Source organism: Podospora pseudocomata, assembly GCF_035222375.1.
Source record: "Podospora pseudocomata strain CBS 415.72m chromosome 1 map unlocalized CBS415.72m_1, whole genome shotgun sequence".
In the NCBI taxonomy this organism is placed as follows: domain Eukaryota; kingdom Fungi; phylum Ascomycota; class Sordariomycetes; order Sordariales; family Podosporaceae; genus Podospora; species Podospora pseudocomata.
This window is the reverse complement of record NW_026946363.1, coordinates 1,454,816-1,478,214: the sequence shown is the minus strand read 5'-3', so window position 1 is coordinate 1,478,214 and position 23,399 is coordinate 1,454,816. Positions and strand designations below refer to the sequence as shown.

Genomic DNA, 23,399 nt, shown 5'->3' with positions numbered 1-23,399 from the left:
GATATCGCATCAAGAGGTCTGGGAATACTTATGAGAAGGCGGTGGAGGGATTGTGGAGAGGGATAGCGGTTCATTTGCTTTTGTTATCTGGGATTTCGGGGGATTATAGCGAGACTGCACAATTAAGACCTTTTTACTTTGGCTTGCTTTGACATGTATCTGTTTTGTGTAACTATTTTGTATCATTCCTTTGACACGCACTCAAATCATCCACTATACTATCCAACCAGCACCTAGGCAACAACCTCACTAATCTTGTACTCGACAATAACGGGCTTGCCCTCTTCCAAGATGAACCTCCCAGACCCAACATATACCTTGTTCGCCAGCTCGGCCAACTCGGGGACACCACCGGTTTGGAAGACGGGGTGGATGAAGGCCTCGCCAAAGTCGGTGGTTGCGGCGGAGGGGTCGCCCTTGAGGACCTTGCCGGCGGCGCCGAGGAGGGAGACGGTGCCGGTGTAGTTGAAGCGGATGGTGGCGCCGGTGGAGGCGTCCTTGGCTACGGACTGGACCTCGAGCTTGACGGTCTTGCCGTCGGGTTGGGTGGTGATATAGTCTGCGCCGTGGAGGATGGGGGCGTTGAGCTTGAGGGGGTAGGAGGGTTCGGAGATTAGGGAGCCGAGGGAGGGAACGAAGGGGACGTGGAGGAGATGGGGGGAGATGGCGGTGGGGGGTTCTATGGCGATCTGGAGAGGGTTAGTTGAGGTTTGAGAGGGAAGGGGTGGTGGTGTATATGTGGTGTTAGAGGGAATGTTGATACGGCGTAAGGGGGGGTGTTTTATTGCTGGCGAGGGATGAGGGGGGCTTACTCTGGCCGTGAAGGCGGGGATGAGTTTGGGGAAGCCAGACATGACGTCGGTAAGGGAGGGGTAGCTATTGTAATGATAGAGCCTTGAAGGGTGCCTTGAGGGAATTTGGGAGTAGTTAGAAACACAGCTGTAAGATGAGGTAGAGAGATGATGAGAGACTATCAGCAGTATATAGGTATGTTATGTCACAGAGGCAAAGGTACATCGGAAAGTTCAGGATGTCATGATGGGGAATGTCGTGCTATTTAGCGCGGCCCCTCCTCTCACCCCATATTATGGTGGGATTAATCATCCAATCCGATCTGGTCTGTTGAAATGCTACCTGTACCTGTTGAGTAACAAGGTCCGGATCAATATGTTCTCCACCAGCACAGTCCACACTCGTTTATATGGAAGTCTGATTTGTCGTGAAGCATGTGCTTTGCGGGACACAGCACAAGGACGCATCGGAAGATATGGATGCGGGGTGAGAGAGCGGTCCAATTGGAGGTTTCAATCGGGTTGAATGCTGTTTCTAAACGGCAAGCCTGAGAGCTTCGGCTTTGAAGCGGGGTTTGCTGATGGTTTACTGGGAGAATATAGGTAACTTGGAGGGTGATTTGTTAAGCCGCTACGAATAGAGTAGGGTAGGTACCTTGACTTTGCGACTTGATATTTAGAGTCGGAGTTCATCGAAAGTTTACAAAATGGCTTTCGAACCTTGCGGAACCGATTCATGTGGGCCTTTTGTATGTAACTCTGATAAATTCGTTGCCCAAACTGCCGGATCCCCAGGGACGGACCCCTGACATCGGTGCGCGGCGGCCGCTAATCCCGATGTGGATTGTCATGTTTGGAGGAGCTTTCATGGGTGTTTCTGAAGCTGACTGCCAGCTAGTTTATATGATGCTGCGGTAGCTGAAGGTAGAGTAGAGTCTCAGGGTTACAAAATCAATACCAGGCCCTATGATGGCGCTTTCTATAGATGTCATATATTTTCTTTTCAGTTGCTGGCCTTGAATGGAACAGCAGAACTAGAAGAGCCTTACACTCAGCTTCATTTGAACGATGGCAAAACAAGCAAACATGCACATAATGTATCTAAAACATCTTAGAATACCGAGAGGCTCTCGACAATATTACACCTTAACTGAAGGTTGGCAGTGGATGGGGTTATCCTGCTCGGCTGTGGGCTTGATACCCGAAGCTTGAGATACCCCGGTAAGTTTGAAAACTAAATAATGTCCCGTGAGATCGTTTTCAAACACCGCGAGTATTGATAAACTTCAGGGAAGCAAGTGGTGAGGCTCACTGGTAGATGAATCCATGAATGGTCATGGTTGCTTCGTCTAAGGGGAGTTCCAGGGTTGGTGGGTCGCTAGAATGGCATGTATGGTCTGTGCACCTGCCTCAGGTAGCCAAGAAATCGCGTCTTTCAGCAGGAGCGCTGCTGCGCGTCTCTTCTCTCAAGAATGGAAGATGTGTGTGGCCATCTCATCATAAACTCGGCATCTAGTGGGCATCACAGCGCCCAGTGGATTCGAATCTCGGCCGGGTCTCCGTTAACTGGCACGTTTTCCCTTTGGTTCTTTGATTTCGTGAAAGCGGCAGGTGATTCTTTCATTCTCTGACAAACAGAGGGGGCCCTCCCTTTACGCCAAGAGAGCAACAGCAACTCATCAACAACTCGGCATCGTCACACCAAGAGATCCCCAACGCGGGATTACGGGGCATTGTGAATGGTACAACTATAGGGAAGCGAGAAGCAGCCGGGACACGAGCGATGGTCTCGTCCGGGAGAATTGTGGTGGATTTGACGGCGGATTCGACCTCAGCTAGTGAAGATGGGGGGAGTGAAGGTGGCGATGGTGTAGCCGACGAAACTGGTGTCAGGACAACGACCTTGAACCATCCTCACAACGGCGACCGGCTGCGATCACAACCAGCTTCACAACCCTATGTGTCTGAGCGGCCCCATCACCATGCGCGGAACTCGGCTCCGCAACATGTGAAAGCTAGTAGAGGGCCTAGTCCCTCCTCTTTATCTGATGTTACAGCCACATCCGTGCCTGCGAGTAGAAGGCGGACTCCCAATGGGCCACCAGTGGCTAAGAGCAAGTCAGGGCTGGATGGAACACCATCAAAGTCAATAATGAGATTTTCAACACGGGACGAGATTCGGGATTCACAGTCGCCAACTCTCAAAAATACGGCCCAGCACCCGACCCCGCAGTCGCAAACTTCGCTCCAACTCTCAGAGTTCAGAGGCCACGAGACGCCAAAATCAATGACGCCACAAAAGGTTGACGATTGGACAGTAGACTCCATTGCCGACATCCTCAGGTCCTTTGTGAATGAGGTCAGCGAGGATCATGCGCATCTCGTTCACTTTCTGCTTGAAGAAGACGAGAGAAATGCGCCCAAGCCTCAACACATTAGCTCTGTGGATGCGTTCGCCGATATGAAACCTCTCACGGTTGACCATGATGAATCGGCTGGGAATGAAATAGAGACTATGACTCTCAAATTCAAGGTTAGTTCTGATAACCCTTTTTGCCGAGCATCTCTCTAACCCCCGAAAAGCAACATAGTGGCGAGCAAGGGAAAGCCATAAGAGCACACGGGAAACATATCGATTTCCCTGTTGTGTGCATCGCCTCAGACAGGCAAAGTGTCCCACGATACAGGTTTCATCATGTTGAAATTCGCAAAAATATTCTTGCGCCAAATTCCATGCTAAACTTTGTGCCACATCTTCGTGATGTTGACCCGAACTCGGCTGAGGAAAAGAGGTACGCCGAGTGGCTCAATGAACTGGAGACTCTTGATAAGTTGTCTGGCTTCAAAGCCCTTGGTCGGGTACAGAGGCTGGCCAAGAGAGCGCAGAATGAATACGCAGCTATCTTATCAACCTACCTGGAGCCGTGGTTGGAGAGGCTAGCCATTGACGGCTGCACCAAAACCACTCTCATCCGCTACATGGCAAGCCAGCCAGAGAGCGATGATGCCATCACCCCGCAACAGAGGAGCCATCTTCTTGACACATACAACGAAGGTGCTGGGTCACCCCGTGGTTCTAGAGCAGCCAAGCTCTTCACTGAAGCTTTTGACAAAGTCTTTGGTGACCCCAAGAACCAGAGACCCATCACCCTCAGTGATGTCTTGAAGCTAGACAAGGCCGTGGAGCCTATCTTGGACAACAGGAAGACCAAGAATACGCCGAGTGCCCAAAGGCATCAGAATAGAGAGCTGACGCAAAAGGTTGTGGAATCTCTGGGGAGTTACTCGGCATTGGGCTGTCTGATCTGTTTCAGTCATGACTGTGAGCACGGTGAAATCGATGGAGACAATCAGAAGCGGTGCTTGTCTCTCGATGAAATCGGCGGTGTTGCATCTGCTCTGCGGGCTAAGTGGATGGCACAACTTCAAGACCACTCAAGCAAGCAATCAAGCCTTGTCTTGAAATCAAATCCCCAACCTTGCCGGAATTCCTGCTATCGCACTCACGATACCGGGAAACCAGGTTATGTGGAAAAGCCATGGTCTGGAAACGAGGTCACGGTCCTTGAGCAGGTGTTTGCGACTCTGGGCTACAGCTCGTCCCTCATGCCGCAGTGTTTTGTTGCTGCTGTGCTGAACCGGCCCTGCTGGGATGTACATCGCAAATTCAGGGAGCTCAGCCTGGCACTTCCTGCTGTCCCCGAGGCTTTTGAGACCGTCAAGGGACCCAAGCCAGTTACGTGGTATGATCGGAGAAAGAAGCAGCTATTGAGTGGTTGGGAAGATGCAACTGTCACGCATGAGCATTCGCTACGGGAAATATGGACGCCCTGCCATCACGAGGGTGCGTGTACGGCTGCGAACGGCTGCCAATGTGCATCCAAGGGGAGACACCCCGTCCTCTGCGAGCGATTCTGCTTATGTACGGCAGAAACATGTGCCCTCAAGTTTACTGGGTGTGCCTGCCATTCGCTAGGCAAGACATGTATCCAACGCCAGAAAGAAGGGAAGCCGTGTATCTGTGTTCAACTCAACCGGGAATGCGACCCTGTCCTTTGCAAGGGATGTGGAGCGAAGGAGAGAGCTGATCCTGAGAACGCCTACGATGAACAGCTTCATTCGACGGGGTGTCAGAATGTACCCATGCAACGCGGCGCCACCAAGGCGGTCGTGATAGGTTCCTCCCAGCTGGAGGGCTGTGGATATGGTCTCTTTGCTGCGGAGGATATAGCGCAGGACGAGTTTATCATTGAGTACACTGGCGAACTTATTAGCCACGACGAGGGCGTTCGCCGCGAGAATCGCCGCGGTGACGTGTTTGACGAGGAAAACAAGATTTCATATCTTTTCACGCTTCTTGAGCAGGAGGGCATATGGGTGGACGCGGCCATTTATGGGAACCTCAGCCGGTACATCAACCATGCCAACGACACCTGCAACATCACCCCAAAAATTATGTATGTCAACCATGAGTTCCGCATCAAGTTCTCGGCACTTCGTGACATCAAGGCCGGGGAGGAGTTATTCTTTAACTACGGTGACAACTTCCCTAACTTGACCAAGAAGCTCGTAGAGTCACGAGAGAGCGGTGGGAAGGAAAAGGGCAGCGGGAATGGCGCGCCGAAGCGCAAAGGAGGCGCTCAACGTGCTGCCCCCCGCAAAACCACATCCAAGTCGAGCCGGCATTTGGACTATCGAGGCAGTGACGATGAGTTGTTCTTTGACGAGTTACGCCGCCGGCAAGATGATGAAGATGGCGTGGACTATGGGGAGACCCCTAACAAGAAGCAACGTGGTAAACGAGGCGGAGCAAGGCCTGGTGCTGGTCGTAAGAAAAAACAAGCACAGCCGCCTGAGGAAACCGGCGAATACCAAAACGCCACCGAGATTAGTGATAGTCAAGGCGAGAGCGGGGCCCTAGAAGAAACTCCTTCACGACGGCGCATCTCCAAACACCCATATGCCAGCACGGCATTTGGCGCCAATGGCGCAATTAGCGGCCCTGGTCAGGAACCCGTGAAGAAAATCTCTAAGAGAGGGGGCGCACGACCTGGCGCAGGGCGCAAACCAAAGCATCGACCTGGCACCGCTAAGACTACCAGCAGCAGCAAGATTGGAAAGACGAGTCCCGGCAGCAGCACTACTAGTCCTAGCAACAGCAGCGAGAAATCCATCAACAACATCGGAAGGCATGGCACCGACTCCGAAGATCACCCACTCGCCTACCGCAACCGGTTTTCTCGCCCCGGGCCCTCAACGCTCTCGAACTCCATCTCTACCACAGCGGCGGGTAAGAAGCGCAAGGCCTCCGACTTCGAGGAGGAGGCTCAGAGCCCCTCAGGTGACGGTGACCACCACCGCGATTTTGAGTCACATATTCAGTCCAACAGAAAAAATAGTGCGGGGCTGTATAGACAGAGCATCTTTCAACCGATCGACTCTTCTACCTCCTCCCACTCTGACCAGTCGGTGGTGAATGGGAGAGGTGGGGGGAGATACGACGATGACGACAACGAAGGGGACGAGGACGACGATGATGACGACGACGACAGCGTCCGTGGGTCGAGAAAGAGGCAAAAGCCCTGGAGATATAGGGATGAGAAGGAGTAGGAATTTTTCTCTTTCCCGGAATCGAGGCCGAGGGTAACTAGGGGGCCGAGGCTGATGATGAAGGCGTGAGGCTGCGTGGTAAAGTCATTTGTTGCAAGTTTACTTGGAGAATCATCATGGCTTGATGAGAGGATAATTAGCACTGTACGGGGGGAAAGGAGCTTGACGGAATTGCTTGACACTAAAGAATTGGCGGTTGATATTGAGGTGGGTGGAGAGGTGATGCATTCAACAAAGCAGGGTGGTGAAGGGGGGGGGGAGGGTATAGGAAGGGTGGGTGGGCCAAATAGGATGGTTGTGTAAAGGCTGTATTGTATCTACATGGGACCAGGGTATCAAGGTAGCGGAATAGTGGCTTAGAGAATTAGTGGGTTAGAAAGCTGAGTAGGCAACATTGCTTTATTTTATTTGTTGGACTGATTTTCATGCCGTTGTTGAGTCTGGGTAAATTGCTTTGTCTACACATCGACATGCCTCACACTTGACCCAGGCTTTACCAAATACCATATAACATCTGAACAACCACGACAGGTTCGATGCTAAATCTTACATGAACCCTCCCATTGCAGAGATATCCTTAATGGGTACAGCCTCGCACACGATGTTAGACAGCGTCCGTGTTCCTTCTTCGGCCGCGTAATACTCAGAGTCCGGTACTCCCCCAGTCCAATCTCAAGCCTCATCGTCACCTATCACCTCACTTCCACAAACCCATCCCCGCCCGCAAGACAGACGTAAGAACATCCACCCACCAAAGGTCCCATCTTTTGCTGAGCCACATTCCTACCTGAAGCCCGGGCTCACATGCAAGCCCAGACCTTGCCCAGCACCCAACCCCGTGTTTCATGTATCTGGGGACCTTTCCCACTGGACCCTCCAGCCCAAGCCCACACACACCTAACCTTCTGGGCAAGCCCAACCTGGCCCAACACCAGGCGAGCTGAGTGAAATGTGCAGTGGAATTGCGCGCACCACAGTGGAGGGAAACTCCTAGGATGAGCAGAATCAATCCTCACCAGGCGATCATAGTGAGATTATCTCAAGCATACCCTGTAGCAAAATGTATTCACAAAGTTTGGAAATATGAAGCCACGAGGCAGGAACATATCAAAGTTAGGTTATGAAACAATGACCATCCTAAATTTTTCCTCTACCATAGATCACCACGATGATCAAAAACCAAGATACAAAAAAGTGTAAAAAGAATTTACCCAATACTTTGAATAGCTGGGGTATCATATCAATCATAAGCCCACCCGACTCTATCCCCGAGCCCTCCCTTCCTTTAACCCGCCCAATAAACCCATGATGATGAGCCAAAGCACAACCATCCCGAAAAACGCCCAATTAATGCTTGCTCATCAGGTAAACAATAGACACAAAAAAGAAAATCTCCCCTAAATCCCCCTTAAACCCTGCTATGAGAATACGGCTCATACGCACCGCCCGTCTGCCTTCCATACCCCCCATTCCCAGCGGTAGCCGCAGGCCACTGCTGCTGATAACCTTGATACCCCTGCGGCTGATCCAACCTCTGGTACGGCCCGGTACCCATAAGCTTCTCCCCCTCATCACTGCTCCTGTTCCGCTTGTGACTGCTCCTCTTCTCGGGCGCACAGCAGCAAATGGTAAACACCCAGAACAGCGCCGCCGCAAGAGCGAACGCAGCAGCGATCCACACCGCGGCTAGGAACCTCGTGTTAAAGTCGGCGCGAACACCATAGATCTTAGCCGAGCCCTCTACCGCTCCGACGACCACGACAGCGGTGGCAGTCGCGAGCGCGGCACTGGCGCAGACGGCAACGGCGGCGAAAGCGGCGAGCAGCCAGGTGATGCAACTAAATGCCCTGGAACAGTTGGCAAACAGGCCAAAGAAGAGAGCCACGCCAAGGGCGACGTAGGAGATGATAAAGACGACTTGGGTCCATTTGGAGACGGTAGAGAAGGCCTTGACCGCGTCGGTAATTTCCTTGGGGAGGGTGACGTTTTGACCAGTGAGAGTCAACATGGAGTTGAGGTCGCCAGTGGTGGTGTTCAGGACGTTAGTGGCCCAGTCAAAGGCGGGCCTGGTGCACTCTCTTGAGCCATTCTGAGGCGTGTAGCAGTAGCCCCAAAGCCCAACGTCATAGAGGTCATAGAGAGAAAGATCGGCGGCGGTGATGTTGGTGGTTTGGGTGTCCTGGCGGGTGTTGAGGGCGTCGTTTACGGCGTCGTTGAAGACCGTCTCGACGTCCTTGCCGCCGGTGGCTTTGGAGATGAGGTTGGCGGCTGTGAGGGGGTCGATGGAGAGGTTGGTTGTGTTTACTTGAAACATGTACAACGACTTATCGGCTACGCCCGCGAGGCCGGCAACGAGGAGGGATATGAGGGAGGCGAGGGTTAGTAAAAAGGGGAGGGCGACGCAGACGACGCGCCCAAAGTTGGCCATTTTGACTGATGTTGTGGTGTTGTCCTCTCGAGAAAGGGTTGTTTGCAGATATAACGAGGGGTTGGGTTGGGCGGTTTTGGGTTTTGGCAACGGCGAGGTGGGGTGAGGTCGACGTTAGCCTGAAGGTTTCGTTAACGATAGTCGATAGCGGGATGGTCCTCTGATATCTCTCTTGAAAATGGTAGACGGGAAAAATGAGTGAAAAAAATCACACAGAATGTAGATGCAGAATGACGGAGTAGTAGAAGGTTAGGAAGAGGGGTGGTCGCAAGATAAATAAAAGGGAAGGGTCAACCCACGGATGCAAGACAACTCGCCCTGCTTACGACCCGGTAGGGTTTGCTAGCAACAGGAATGGCAGGCTAGCAAAAGGCTGTGCCAATGGGCCGGGTGGCGCAGTCTCCGCCTCTATGCGGGTGACGAAATGGCCCACTGTTTTGTCCTCGTCTGCGGGAATCTTCAGCCCTTGGACCCCTCAAAGAAGTTCTTTTCCCAGGCCTCCCAGCAGCCAAGGCCCCAAGAGCAGCACCCGGGAAATCCTGAGCTGCGCATTGCTCATCCTTCAAGGGACGAAACACAGATCTGATAAAGTCTGATCCTCACTTTCGCAGAGGCTCCCACATTCGCTTGGTATGGGATTTGCAGATCTCTAGAAAAAGAAGTGTGGCGTTCTTCTTGCATCCCGGAAATAGGAAGTTCCATCTAGAACACCCCGAGCCTTGTAGTTCTTCACTCAACTTGATCCCAATGGCCAGTAAACCGGCCACCTCAAACTGTTTGTTTGTCCCGGTCAGCCAGTAGTTCCAGCCCAGCTGCGGCCGTGAAAGTGAAAATGTTTTGACCGGAAACGGTAGCCACCTCGACATGAGTACAGCCGGACGGGAGTGCTCCCGTTGGTCTGGATGGTCAAGATGATGGGCTTTCAAACTCTTTACCAGATTGACATTTGAACCACAAAATCAAGGCAACAGCTTCGGGGGGACGATTCATGGCATGTAGATCTTCAGGGACCTTTGTCTGTAGGTTCGTCTCATTGGCAATTGGACTCGGGGCCTACCCCGCAATGAGGTTAAACGACGCGTGGACGTAACGGCCACAGTTGCCGTATTCGGTTGCAATTGTCAAAAGGCCTGAAGTGACGCGAGCTGGGCGAAACAGAACAAGAGGATAAGAAAGCCTGAAGTACCTTGATGGTTTGCAACTACGGTATCGGTTCTGATGGCTGACGCCAACTGAAGGCGGAGCTTGTTAGTGGATATAGTCGTTAGCGGAAAACTCTAAACTTGCATGCACCCAGTTCAGCCTCAACCATGGGATAAAAGCTGATCCGCTCCCAGCCTCGTGATGATGGACGATTCAGACAACGCTCCATCTCGGGTTTGCATACCCATGATCTCCAAAACAGTCACCGGATTGCACTCTCTCCTGAGTACATTGCCACACTGGGCTGTACGAATAGTGTATGGACCTGTGGTGTTGACGATATCTTGGTGGCTGGTGACCGAAGTGGGATGCGCAACACTGCCGAAAACGTGCGAAAACGGTGGTGGCTGGTGGCTGGGCAGCAAGCTAAATTTGGAACAAGTACGGAGTCCGTTCCCACCCTGACGGAACAGACAACGGGCAGGCATGGGCTAGTTTTTCGGGTCGGGCCCGATGACGACCGAGTGCCAAGAGATGACAAACCAAGCAGGCGAGCGGTGAGTTTGGTGGCAGCAGAGTTCGGATCGGAGGACAAGCCGGTCGGGCATGGTGGGACCAAGACCGGCCGGCTGTTTCGATGGTGGCATCGAAAATCCCGGGTCCGGATCGGGTCCGGCCGTTGACAACTTGGCATACCGAGTTTTGTCTTTCACCACCTATTGACCAGGTGATGTTCATTCTCTGGCACAAACTGTCAGAGCCTCTTCAAGCATTCATGCCCAGCAGGCAGAGATGCCCGTTTTGCCTCATTGAGGTCCCCGAGAGCGAAATGCTTACTGCCACGATGACGGCTTCTTCAACATTGCCAATGCGCTGGTCACTTTCACATCAAGTCTTCCCCGGAATGCAGAGGCATGTCTCTCCCCCACGCATCGCATCCACCAGCGGCAGCTTGACGGGAATCTAGGGTCAGAAGGCCATGCATCTCAAGATGGGGGACAGTGGCCGAATCATGGCCTGTGCCCATAAAAACTCTGTCTTGTCGAGTGACAGATATGTGCGCCAGCTGCAGTACACCGCTTCCCAACAACAGGACAGCCATGGGGAAAAACACGGTCAGGTGGTTGAACAGATGCAATGGGTTGGGAAAGCAAGCTGAAACCAGTTCCTGACTGGCGGATCCAAAGATATCAACCCCGGCCCACAGAGGCCCGCAATTGGGCACACATCTCGACGTCTCATCAAGCGGAAGGAGTTGCATCGCACAGCATCCGCTGAGCGTCGTCCCGCCCGTGCCTTGCTCAAGATCATCGCCCGTCCATCTCGAGGTGAGGGTGTGCCCCCCGTCTATCCCCCACACTGTACGTATTGTGACATAGAAGATGTTTAGAGTTCTTCCAATCTTCTTGGCAGAAACAATGGGGTGAGACGGTGTCGGGCTGTGTCTCTCCTGATGGAGGGACAGGTGATACCTAAGAAAAAGCTGGTAGCTAAGAGAAATAGGGGGCTGCTCCCCTGGATGCCCAGATGCCGAGCCCCCCTCAGTCTTGGATGCAGGTCTTGTCTTTCTGGCATTCTTGATTGCGACGGCTTTGCTGGCTGGGCGGCAGGATATCGATACGTAAGGAAGCCGTTTTGGTGTGTCTGATATCAAGTTGTACGCAGGATGGTAGGGATGGAAACTGGAAGCGGCATTGTCAGAGATGCATCAGTGCGGGGCAGCATCTTGCGTCCAGAACCTGATAGCCAAAGGTCGCCTTGATGTGTGCCCCACACTGAGAAAGGCACGTGCCTGTTCGCGGTGCCTCGCCCACTGCCTTCTGAGCACCTTCAGCACAGTACAGAAGCTTTCCGACATCTTCGCACGACGTTTGACCTGCAATTGCTATTCGTGATCCTGTTGTACTGCTCTTTCCCATTCCCTGCCTAGGGCCCAAGTCAGTCGTGTTTGGATCCAGCAACCTGGAGGTCGGAGCGACCCAGACGCCCAATTGACTCTGCGGCAGACCACCGTGTCAAAGCGCCAATCTTTCACTCGACAGCCGCATCGTCATCAATCAAGCAGCCTTCCCCCATTCCCGCTGCCCACTTCATCTGTTCCCGTGAAAACCTTCTCCTACTTACGCACACGGTTCGCTCCGCCAAACGCCTTTTGCGCTCTCTCATCCCTACCGAGTGAGCGTGTGATGTGTACTGACCCCCGTGGCAAGCCCATCAACCCATCAACGCAGCAGTGGCAAGCCTCGCTCCACCGGCAACATCGGTCTATCGTGCCAGAGCAGCACATCCTTTTAACCTACGAGCACGTCACACTAAACCACTCTACCGCCCGCTCTCTTCACCAGCAAGCCTGCCCTTCTCCTTGAAGCGAAATATCAAGTCCCTAGTCGGTTGGACTGTGCCTGGCCCCTTTCTCACACCTCCATCCTTGGCGGCCTAGTTTTTTCCTGGTCGCTCCGTCTCGGTTGCCCTCTTATCGGCCGTAGGTTCTTTCATTTTTTCCACAAACGAGAACTTAAACCTTCCCCCGTCTATATCCCCACAATTCCTTTTTTTTTTTCCCTTCATCCAGCTCACCCAAGAATTGGCTCGCGTTTCTTCTTGGGAATATTATCGCTGCTGCTGCTGGTCGTGTGCTGCGCGGACAAGGCTGACATCATAGCAATACCTCGAAAGACCATTTTCACCTCCACTCACCCCGGATTCGACGTGCTACCGACCGGACCATCCGTCATCCGTTATCCGTCGGCCTTTGTCCGACCCCGATAGATCCGACACCGCTGACTGACCGGAGTCTCCGCCGTGCCTCGACCACCGTCCCCGCTCTTACCAACACCTTTCCACTGTCTTCCCTTGGTATCGTTGAAAACGGAGAGCTCATCGGGACGTCGGTCAACCACCGCCACCCAACTGCTTTCCTGTCTCGACAGACTCTACCACCCTCCCTAGAACCAAGGGGCACAACAAGAATTACAAATCGCTTCTAGACGGGTGCCAGCGGTAGGCTGTGTAGGTCTTGGCCAAAGAGCGACCTGCCCGGAACCACGCGCGTGTGCACGCCGTCCAGGCCCTATCTCAAGAGCTATAATTCTCTGACATTGAGAAATCATGGGCAACCAATCCTCCAAGGAGTCCGGATCGTCGGCCAAGGGTGCCGCTAATGGCGACCGGACCGGCCCCGAGGGCTTCCAGTCGTATCCTTCGTTCAGCAGGTCCGACACCAGAGAGTCATCTAGGTCTTTTCGCTCCCTGCGCTCCAAGATCCCAGGGTCCAACAGGACAGACAGTCCTAGGAGCTCGGCACTCATTGTGAACGGTGATGCGAACGAAAAGGCGGATGTTACAGGTGGCAGGAGCGCAAGATCGTCCCAGTCACGCATCTCACGTGCCGATTCTATCCCGTCCCCCAGCTCACCGTCATCGGTCGATACTGCCGTGCCGACTTCTCCCGTGGCTGATGACCTTCCGCCGCCCTCGCCGATACAATCCGCGTCCATGAAGGCGGGATACCACGATGTCTCGGCTGCGCAGGCCAGCGGGGAGGTGGACCACGTTTCAGACCAACCGCCCTCGGGTGCCGGCAGTTCAGCCCTCCCTGCACAACCGGCGGGCCAGTCCATCCTGGTGAAGCGCGATGACGCTGTCAATTTGGTTAACAACTCACCCAATGAGTCTGGAAAGGAAGATGCTGGAGTCACCATGAGTGAGATCAAGGATATTGACCTGGATGATTTCATCAAGCGCCTTCTCGATGCCGCCTACGCCGGCAAAGTCACAAAAGGAGTGTGTCTCAAGAATGCCGAAATCACGGCGATCTGCCATCGGGCTCGGGAAGTTTTCCTTTCCCAGCCCGCTCTTCTCGAGCTGGACGCGCCCGTCAAGATAGTAGGAGACGTACACGGCCAGTATACCGACCTGATTCGGATGTTCGAGATGTGCGGGTTTCCCCCAAACTCCAACTACCTGTTCTTGGGCGACTACGTTGATCGTGGCAAGCAGTCTCTGGAGACCATCCTGCTTTTGCTCTGCTACAAGCTCAAGTACCCCGAGAACTTCTTCTTGCTGCGTGGAAATCACGAATGCGCCAATGTCACGCGCGTATACGGGTTCTACGATGAGTGCAAACGGAGATGCAACGTGAAGATTTGGAAGACATTCGTCGACACGTTCAACACGCTTCCCATTGCGGCTATCGTCGCTGCCAAGATCTTCTGTGTCCACGGAGGACTTTCGCCGGCTCTCAGCCACATGGACGATATCAGGAACATTGCTAGGCCTACCGATGTCCCTGACTACGGCTTGCTCAACGACCTTTTGTGGTCTGATCCGGCAGACATGGAGTCAGACTGGGAGTCAAACGAACGCGGTGTCAGTTATTGCTTCGGGAAGAAGGTCATCGTTGACTTTCTGGCCGCCAATGACTTTGATCTTGTTTGTCGCGCCCACATGGTTGTTGAAGACGGCTACGAATTCTTCACGGATCGTGTTCTCGTCACAGTCTTTAGCGCTCCTAACGTGAGTTGTTTCTTTAGCTCGACAACTTTTTGATTTATATACTAATACTAACTGATACTCTTCTAGTACTGTGGCGAATTTGACAACTGGGGTGCCGTTATGTCGGTATCAACCGAACTTCTTTGCAGCTTTGAGCTCCTCAAACCTCTTGACTCTAATGCACTCAAGAATCATATTAAGAAGGGGCGGAATAAGCGCAACCAAATCCTTAACAGCCCGGTATGTATACCTGTCCTTCAAGTGCTTGATTGGAGCAAAGCTAACAAACCTTGCAGCCTGCGAGTGTGTATCCTCAGAGCGTCTGAGGCGTCAAGGAGATTGCGTGAACATGGCACATGTATAACCAACAATTAATGGAGCTATTTTGCTCATCACAGGAGAACCGATACGCTCTCGCATAATACAGATCACATGCACATGGTCGATTCGCGGATCTTTTCGCAACAAGCATAGCGGGGCATCGAGGCACCGAAGCAGAAAATATGAGCACTCGACGAGGAGAGTGATGCGATAGCTAGGGCAACAGCAACTATGAGGATGGCGATAGTCAAGCGAGTAACAGATACGGTCATCTGGCGGCAATCAACGACAACGAGGGCTGGTCAATATGTTGGGATTCTGGAACGTATCTCGATAGAGACACAGCAGGGGGCGTCACAGATGGACGAACACCTCACACTTGGTCAACGAGACCCTTATTCTCACAACCGCCGACGTTTCCACAATGTGGCGCGTTTTGCTTTGGCTTGTCTTTTCATCGATAAGCAACGACACAACCAACGAGGTCAGGCGAGGGACACATTACCGCTGCTGGGCACAAGGGGTGCCATAGAAGGAACCAGAGGCAGTTCAGGAGCAATTTGGGAAAATGGAGGGTGCTTTGTTTTTGCTGGCTGGACAGCTGCTGATGCCTGGGAGCAGGCGACTTTTGAGGCTTGGGTTTGGCTTTGGCGGAGATGGTAATGATGTGTGTCGTGGGTTTTTGTGGGCGTGTTTTCGGCATGTGTTGTTAGTCTGTGTGTGCGTGTGCGCGCGCGCGCAACACAAGGAATAACTTGCTGGCTATCGAGCGCGTTGTTTTGTTCTATTTTCTCTTCGACTACTTTCTTTTTACCTCTTTAATTTTCTTGATGAACAACCAAAAAAAAAATTCGACTCCCCTCTGAATACGTTTAACGGTTAATTCCTGTCTGTGTGTCATGGGATTCGATGTGCTTTTATGTGGGTGTTTTGACATTGGTCGGTGGAGATCATTACGTCTAGTAGAGGGGTGATGTGAAAGTCTACTGAATACGATATGTTGGCGATGAGCCATGGCTTGGCTGAGGTGTTACTTGCGATGATAACTCGCTCTTGTGATGAGTCTTCTGGCAAGCCTTGAAGGGAAGGTTTTCTACCAGGTGGTTTAGGTAAGTATGGTAGAGAATCGAGACATTTCAATGTGTGCTCACTCCTCTTCACCTAGGCCAAGATCATCCCTTATACACCTGTTGCTAACTTTGGTAGCTTTGACGTGGCTGACACATGTAATCTAGTAGGATAGAATACGCCTACCTTCGGTCGGGTTAAGAGCATCAAATAAAAACACCGCAACAACCGCACGATAATTAGGTTCCCAGTCTACTATGTCCAGGCTCCATGCAAGAAGAAAGAAATACCTGAAGCCAGAAAATGATAATATATGCACACTTTTATATTGTTACAAATGATATACATTATCTCGCTGTCTCCACCCACCCAGCATGTCATAGAGCAACATCCTTGGGGTACTTCTCGTTTACTCACCCTTCCCCCTCCCTGGTGTACTCTCCCCCTCAATCTAACCCACCATATATCTTCGATTCTTTCTAAAAATCCAAAAAAAGAAAAAAAAACCAAAAAAAAAAACGCCAAACATGCTTATTTAAACCCCCTTTCCTTCCGGCCCACCTAACCATCATTCCAGTATCCTTGAAGAAACCCCATGAAATCAACAAGAAAGATAGTGATGCTAATAGAAACAGGGAAAAAAAGTGGAGAGTTCACACACCCAGCTCATATTACAAAGAAGTAATGGATGAGTAGTCGGAGCCGCTCAAGCGGGTGGTTTAAGCAGCAGCAGCTGGTTCCTCCCCACCGCCAACCTCCTTCAACATCCTTCTCTCATTCACCCCCCTAAACACCCTCTTACCCACCTCATAACTGCTGATCATGACCGCACATGCCGGCGCCACCTTCAGCGTGCGCGGTACACAACCCTTAAACAACCCTCCCATCCCCTCCGTCCGGAAGATGTGCCACAGCAGTCTCCCCATCGATTGTTCTTCTGGTGCCACTGCCGCATTGCCCACCGCCGACTTGGCTAATGTCCCCGAGTCCCTGAATACTTGTGTTCTTGTCTTACCTACATCAAAAGGCATCGTCGCCACTGATGCAAACGCACCCGAGGCGGCGCCGGCAACAAAACTATCCGTGAAAGTATCTGCGTGGTTCTCCCTGCTTTGGCTTCTTCTCCTCGCGCGAGCCTTGGAGCTTCTCTGCGCGTCACGATCGAGGTCCATTTCCAGAGTTGTCGACCTCCCGCGCTCACGGGCATCAGTGAGTTTCCCGCGAATGGTTTCGTATCCCCACCAGTACATACCCGAGAAGGGGACATCCCGCCACAGCGTGAGTGTCAACCCGCGCCAGAGAGAGCGGTACCCGTGGGTGTTGACCATGTCCTTGACTCCGCGGAGGGTTTCGGCAAGGTGCTCAGAGGAACTACCGCCTTGCGCGGCTTGCATCCGAGTGCGAAACAGCTCGATGGGGGAAACGACGGCGGCCGCAACCATGCGTGCTGTAATTCCTGCTACCAAGGGGGCCATGTCATCGCGGACGCTGGTGCGCTGTATTGGGGAGGCGGGGTTAAGACGGAGCCAGTCGTAGCCGGTTAGGTAGATGATATTGGCAGGGACGGCCATAACGAGGGTCGGGGAGAGACCGCGCCATAAGGTGGTGATACCTTCATTGCGAGCGATCTTGCGGAGACCGTCAAAGGTGGAGTTGAAGGTTCGTTGCTGGGTGTGCTCGACGGCGCAGTCGATTGCTGTGGCACCGGATCCATGAACCCGAGGACCGACGACACAGATTTCGGAGTTGTTGTTTGCGAAGAAGACTTCGCGGCAGCAGGCTGTCACGCCTAGGCTGGATGGTCGAAAGGGCGTGGGGCTCGAGAGTGAGAGCTTGGAAAAGTCGGCGGTTAGGGGTTGTGGTGGCGGCTTAGAAAGGCCTTGAGCTTGCCATCGTACTCGCACTACATCGAGAGGTGTTACTGTTGAAGTGTCAGCGTCAGTGGCGCTCATCACAAGTGTATGGGTGAGGAGACATACCTAACAAACCAGTGATCAAGCTACCCGATGTGGCCGAGAGCATCTTCTGTACGGTCGTGATCTCGACCGGATCAGTTGAGGTACCAACTACGACCGATGGCGAGGCATGGCCGGCCATGCTATTGTGGTTCTGTCGGAAGTCGGGAGTTTGCGCCTCGCTAGAAAGCAGCCCCATATGTCTGTCCGTGTGATGCCTGTCGCCGGCAACGTCTGGAATCCCTCTCTCAGGGCGGACTGCCGGAGATGTGTTCCTCCCCCTCGCGATCCTATCCAGTCCACACCTACGCAAGTGTGGAGCAGGAACCGTTACAACGGGACACCTCTTTGTCCTGCAGCTGTGGTGCTGCGCGCGGGTGTGACGGATATCGGGGATTCTTTGCGCAGGGAAAATGTATGTGTGAAATTGACGTTTATATTTTTTTCCCGTCTCATAAGTAAAGAGGTATCTGCAGGGCGCAATGACAAGCAAAGTTAAAAATCCGAACCGGAGGTCTTCTCCTCAATTGGTATTCGAAGGGGCAAAAACGACGCAGAAAAATTGGTCCTCTTCCTTTCGGCGTCATTGACGGCAAACACTCACTCACACGGAAGATTCTCGACCAGCCGAACCGACAACGGAGTCTGTCCCTTGCGGCTGGCGGGAAAAAACTGTGGGCCACCAAAGACCCGCTTTTTGCCGAGAGGAAACCTTAAAGCCGAGACCTCCACCTTGCAACTGCTCCGTGATGTCATTGAGATCTTATCTTATCTGCTGCCAAGGGTCTAGGCTTAATCACCGATAAGATGTATCTGATAGGTGACATCAACTGCCGGACCGTTCATGTAAGTCTAAACAACATGGATGAGTAACGAGATGGCATAATCCCGCACCCCGTTGATCCCCCGCCGGGAAAGCTGCTTTGGAGTTTATTACACGCAGATATTATGATTTTGAATCATCAGAAAGCCACGCGTCGCGGTAGTTGTTCGATATTGAAGATGTTTGCCGGCATCCGAAGACAGAGTGTGCGCCAATTGAAAACAATAAATACATTGGCGCTGAAATGATACACATAAATACTAGATACAGCCGGAAAGTATCGTAACTGAGAACACACTTTATTCATGAGCTACCTAGGTAAGACACGGAATCGCGAAAACGACAGGCTTTTCCCTCCATTTTCTTCGCCATCTTATGCGGACAATACTGGAAAAAAACATGCTACAGTAAACTCAAGCTCGCAAGCAAGGAAATCCATTTTATGTGTCCCTTATGGCGCTCTCAAAAAATGCAAAACATACCGACTAACCCTCTAGTGCAACTTCTCCTTGAGGTAGACAACAGCAGCATAACCCGCACAGCAACCGGTGCTCATACTATGTTGGCACCATGGGCATTTCACTGCGGTGGTAATCGCTCCCGATATCCCCAGGTTTCTGTCCTCGACTACCGCGTCCGGTTTCGCCATGCATTCGTAGATTTTGGATGGCATGTCGTGGTAAAACTTGCAGCTGCAGCACTCGACAAACATTTTGGCTATGGGAGCCATCCGTGACTCTGTGACGGTACTCGGCGTGCGACTGGAGGTGCCGGGTTTCAGTTGCATGTGTCTCGGCAGTGAGGACAGGGTTGGAGGCTGGCCTGGCGATGTCGGTGCAGACAATGATATCTCTGAGTGCTTTGGTGGCTTCAGGATAGATACCGGTCCAGGTTTAGAAGCGCCACCTGAATTTTGTGCGCCCGGGGAAGTAAGCGGCGATGGAGTATGCGGTCTCAGCGCTGAGATAGGCGCAGGAGACAGAATTGGAGCAGAGTGTGTTCGAGGTTGTGATGATGGTCTGGCGGCGCTATGATGTGTAAACCTGCTGCTTGGGTGAGGTGATGGCTCTACATGAGAGCTGGGACCAAAAACACTATCGTCCCCAGGGAAGTCCTCTGAGTAAGGGCTCGAGGGTATTTGAAACTCAGCAGCCATAACAGGCTTGCTTCTTCGGGTCCCTGATCTAGGGGGGAGGGGTGGGCTGGGTAAATCTGTCGACAAATACAAAGGATGTGGTTCGGCAGAGTGCTCGTTTCCGTGCCAGGCAGACTGGTTGCTCCCATACTCCCGAGTCCTCAACTCCCTTTTTTGCTTTCGATTTGCGCCCTCACGCTTCAAAGGTCTGGTGGCAACATCTTCAACGGGACCATAGTGAGCTGGGGCAGTTTCTGTGTTTCTCTCAGTGTACGGAGATGTATGACCTGAATCAGAAATGGAAAGATTCCGTTTCATGGATCGAGGCGGTATCGCAATGGCAGGTGCAACAGAGGATCCCGGCAACGGGGTAGGATAGGTTGGTGAACCAGATGCGTCTGCCGATTGTAGTTTTCTTGCCAGGCCTAGTCGAGACTCCAAACCCTCAGTCCTGTTCCTGAGTGGTAACTCAGCTGTATTGTTCGACGAGTTCGGCGAAGGTTCATCCGTGTCATCAAAAGTCGAGCGAGACGTCATGAAAGACTGTGCATCATTATCTTGATCGACTGGCATGGCCTCTCTGTTCCACCAGTCATCATCGCCACCTGAACTTAATCCGGAATTTTCTGGATTCCCAGGACGAGGCGTAGTCGATTTACTCGACCTTGCAGACTGTGTGTAGTCGGTCCCTTGTAAATTGGGATCTTTTTGAGTCAAAATGTTCTCCAATGTAGAATCACCCCCAGAAGACTGAGGCCTGGATGTGTCCGGGGTGATTGTTTGCGATACAAGAGAGGATCCGTCTTCGAAGGTGGAGCAAGTTGAAGTCGACGAGCCTTCGGAAGCGCGGCTTCCTGTTTGACTTGTTGTTCCGTTACTGGCCACAGAACCAGGTGCCCCAGGCTGAGATACAGAGGTCTGCTTCACATTAGCATGCCGAACCTTCTAATAAAGCTTTAGTTCTTGACGCCTTACTACTGATGTCAGGGTGGGTGGCTCATCCTGAACACTCGGACTGCCCACTTCCTGAGACATGGACACCTTTGACTGCTTACGGTCTCGAAATGAGAAATATGGCGGGCCTGCTATGTGTGTCGTTGCGCTTGTTTGGAGCTGAGGTCTTTTTCCAATGCTCAGTGCTGCCTTCGCCGCATCTTTGAGACTTCGGGATCTTTTACTCTGGCTAGCAGAGGTCATCGAGAAGCCCCCAGAACTTCCAATGCTGTGAGATGTAGAGGGAGGAATGCGGGTCGCAGTTTCATGTGATTCTATGGGACTTGAGCCTGAGGCGAGGGGATGGTTTGCATTGCCAAAGTAGTCGGCCTCGATGCCTGACGGTTGGGTGTCTATCGTGTTGTCGCTCCGTGTCGCAGATGTGCCTCTTCTGCCAATGAGTTTCATGGCTGCCGCTTTGGCGTCTTGGGTGAACGAGGAGCGTCGCGAATGTCTAGGGTTACTTGAGCTACTCCTTGATGAAGGTTGTGGCTTGGAGTTCGCCAACGCTTCCTCATCAGCCAGCCCTGCCGATGTCAGATTTATTTTATGCCCATCGCGGCCTCTGGGCTGCGAAGCCGCCGTCTGAGGTAGGCTGTTGCTTCTCGTATGGGCGGACGGAGACATGTGTCTTAGCATTGGTGTTCTAGAGGCTGAAGGCGGACACATATCTCTTGGAACCCGGCCATCCTGATGTAGTGAAAGGGACGATGGAATGGCTGCGACATTCGGAAGAGGCCCCTCCGAGATAGATCTCCGCAGTTCTAAGTGCGAATCGCCGGGAGTATTGTGTATGGCGGTTTGAGTGGCCGTCTTGGGCCGAACAGCATTGTCTCCGTTTACAATATCGCTGGAGGCGAGGAAGTGACGCCTGCTTGGTTGAAGATTATCGGTAGACGCCGCCTTTCCGCTGCCCTCAGGTCGTTGGACCGTTTGGAGATGCAGCAGTGAATGCTGTGTGATCAGAGACGGATCAGACATGGAGCGCTCTGGACTGATAAAGCCAGTTGTTCGTGCCCCGGTGTTCAGCGTACTGGCGGACGGCGGGAGTTTGCTGAGTCTTGCAGTGGTACGTTTCTTCGACGCCTTCGCTTCCTTCTCCGCTAGCAGCTTTTCCTTTTTCCGGCGTTCGGCTTCGAGCTTCTTCTCCCTCTTCCGCTGGCCATAGTTCTCCCAGCTGGGAGATTGGCAGATTGACGACTGATCTGACATGGCTTCCTCGTCGTTGCCCGGAGACAGAAACTTGACCTGCTTGTGCGGAGATACAAGATTTGCCGTCGGTGTTTCTGATCCACTGTCTTCCTCGCCAGTGCCGGGGCACGGTGAGTGGCTTTCGGGGGATTGTGGGATAGTGATAGAAAGTGATTGTAGTGTAACACCCTTGGTTTCTGGGCTTAGCATCGGGGTACTGCGGTCCGTAGGCGGTGAGTCGAAGCGCGGAAGTTGGAGAGATGGGAGGATTCCTTGGGAGGTAGCAGAATATGGCACGGAGGGAGGGTAGGTTTCTTGTAGCTGGTCCAGCTGTAGTCATACAAATGCAAAGTTAGAGACATGCTGCGCCATGAAACACCCAGCAATCAGGACGGTACAACACCGAACGGCAAGCAAGCGGGAAGGGGCAGGATAGCGGCGCACATACCTTGGACTTTTTCTCCAGATGGTTGAACGTGCCAGACTTGAGCAATTCCTCAGTCCGCCGCTCAACCTCCTCCAAGGCTGTCTTGGGGAGTGGCCCAGAGCCATAAGCAGAAAACAAGATGTCCATCACGGACCAGTAAAGCTGGAGTGATTCTACCAAAAGATGTCCAGGGTGGCCTGATACCCTCGAGGGAAAAAAGACACTGGATATTCCCGGACGAGCACAAAGCGAGGTATGTATATGTGTGGAAGCTGAGTGGGTTGCAACTTGCCGACGAGGTAAACGCCGGGTGATCGGCTTGAGGGTACAATACCGGATTCTAAACGGGCGTACGTACTATGACCTGTAGCGAGTGAAAAGACCTGAAAACGAGTGTCTTGAATTTTGCGCGCGTATCCGCTGCAGCTTTGGGTGAATGCAAGATGCTCTGGAGCGACGGGTAAAGTGACTTGTCTCTACGCAGTCTTCATCCGGTGGCAACGCTCGGGAGCAGTGGCTCATAGAGTCACACTCTCGAGTCTCCCACCTGCCCAAGAAGTGTTTGATTGTAGTGTATGTCCAACGGAAAGAAATTAAAAAGTTGTAAGCCTCCCGCTGTGGGTGGCATCTTGGGCTCGTCTCAAGACAAAGGCGAGCTGCGAGGGCCACCTCACCCACTCCGATGCAGGCAAGCGATGGCGGAAATAGAAAGACAAGCATGTCAGGTACGCTGCAGGAACAACACGAGGGTGATGTTGTGGACAGCAGGATGTTATTCACCGCTGAAAAGCTCCCGGCTGCCGAGAAGCTTCTTCGGGTTCGCGTACATGGCACACAACGTCTTCTATTGAAGTGTTACACAAAGCGAAAAAGCTGAGCTGTCGGGTGATGGTGACACAAGAAAACGAGGCATGATTTGAGAGGTGCGGAAACGATGATGACTAGGATTCAGAGTCTAGATGAATGAAGTAAGGTAGGCTGGGATTGATTTGGTTGGGCTTGAGTACAGAGAACACCTAA

The 23,399-nt window shown here is 52.6% G+C and overlaps 8 protein-coding genes across 8 annotated transcripts; 4 read left to right on the top strand and 4 right to left on the bottom strand.

Moving 5' to 3' along the window:
- Positions 1-173: 173 nt before the first annotated feature.
- QC762_106968 (uncharacterized protein) lies at positions 174-1,457 on the bottom strand. The gene is made up of 2 exons (XM_062885102.1): positions 813-1,457; positions 174-689 (listed from the first exon to the last, which is right to left on the bottom strand). Exons 1-2 carry the CDS (start codon positions 852-854, stop codon positions 234-236), a joined length of 498 nt encoding a protein of 165 aa, XP_062748033.1. The 5' UTR covers positions 855-1,457; the 3' UTR covers positions 174-233.
- A 762-nt stretch (positions 1,458-2,219) lies between these two features.
- Positions 2,220-6,783, top strand: PaKMT6 (H3K27me3 methyltransferase). The gene is made up of 2 exons (XM_062885097.1): positions 2,220-3,324; positions 3,375-6,783. The coding sequence occupies exons 1-2, from the start codon at positions 2,575-2,577 to the stop codon at positions 6,399-6,401; spliced, it is 3,777 nt and encodes a 1,258-aa protein (XP_062748032.1). The 5' UTR covers positions 2,220-2,574; the 3' UTR covers positions 6,402-6,783.
- A 1,026-nt stretch (positions 6,784-7,809) lies between these two features.
- QC762_106930 (uncharacterized protein) lies at positions 7,810-8,829 on the bottom strand (the record flags this gene model as incomplete). The annotated part of the gene is made up of 1 exon (XM_062885096.1): positions 7,810-8,829. One exon carries the CDS (start codon positions 8,827-8,829, stop codon positions 7,810-7,812), a length of 1,020 nt encoding a protein of 339 aa, XP_062748031.1.
- A 2,134-nt stretch (positions 8,830-10,963) lies between these two features.
- On the top strand, positions 10,964-11,399 carry QC762_0004910 (uncharacterized protein; the record flags this gene model as incomplete). The annotated part of the gene is made up of 3 exons (XM_062882805.1): positions 10,964-11,092; positions 11,138-11,300; positions 11,386-11,399. 3 exons carry the CDS (start codon positions 10,964-10,966, stop codon positions 11,397-11,399), a joined length of 306 nt encoding a protein of 101 aa, XP_062748030.1.
- Positions 11,400-12,158: 759 nt separating this feature from the next.
- Positions 12,159-12,741, top strand: QC762_0004900 (uncharacterized protein; the record flags this gene model as incomplete). Its single annotated transcript, XM_062882804.1, has 2 exons — positions 12,159-12,278; positions 12,649-12,741. The coding sequence occupies 2 exons, from the start codon at positions 12,159-12,161 to the stop codon at positions 12,739-12,741; spliced, it is 213 nt and encodes a 70-aa protein (XP_062748029.1).
- Positions 12,742-13,080: 339 nt separating this feature from the next.
- pzh1 (serine/threonine protein phosphatase Pzh1) lies at positions 13,081-15,837 on the top strand (the record flags this gene model as incomplete). The annotated part of the gene is made up of 3 exons (XM_062885095.1): positions 13,081-14,487; positions 14,554-14,706; positions 14,763-15,837. 3 exons carry the CDS (start codon positions 13,081-13,083, stop codon positions 14,790-14,792), a joined length of 1,590 nt encoding a protein of 529 aa, XP_062748028.1. The 3' UTR covers positions 14,793-15,837.
- A 309-nt stretch (positions 15,838-16,146) lies between these two features.
- Positions 16,147-18,395, bottom strand: MTM1 (Carrier protein, mitochondrial). The gene is made up of 2 exons (XM_062885094.1): positions 17,835-18,395; positions 16,147-17,776 (listed from the first exon to the last, which is right to left on the bottom strand). The coding sequence occupies exons 1-2, from the start codon at positions 18,007-18,009 to the stop codon at positions 16,575-16,577; spliced, it is 1,377 nt and encodes a 458-aa protein (XP_062748027.1). The 5' UTR covers positions 18,010-18,395; the 3' UTR covers positions 16,147-16,574.
- A 508-nt stretch (positions 18,396-18,903) lies between these two features.
- Positions 18,904-23,393, bottom strand: QC762_106900 (uncharacterized protein). The gene is made up of 3 exons (XM_062885093.1): positions 22,401-23,393; positions 20,744-22,282; positions 18,904-20,686 (listed from the first exon to the last, which is right to left on the bottom strand). Exons 1-3 carry the CDS (start codon positions 22,524-22,526, stop codon positions 19,127-19,129), a joined length of 3,225 nt encoding a protein of 1,074 aa, XP_062748026.1. The 5' UTR covers positions 22,527-23,393; the 3' UTR covers positions 18,904-19,126.
- Positions 23,394-23,399: the final 6 nt, after the last annotated feature.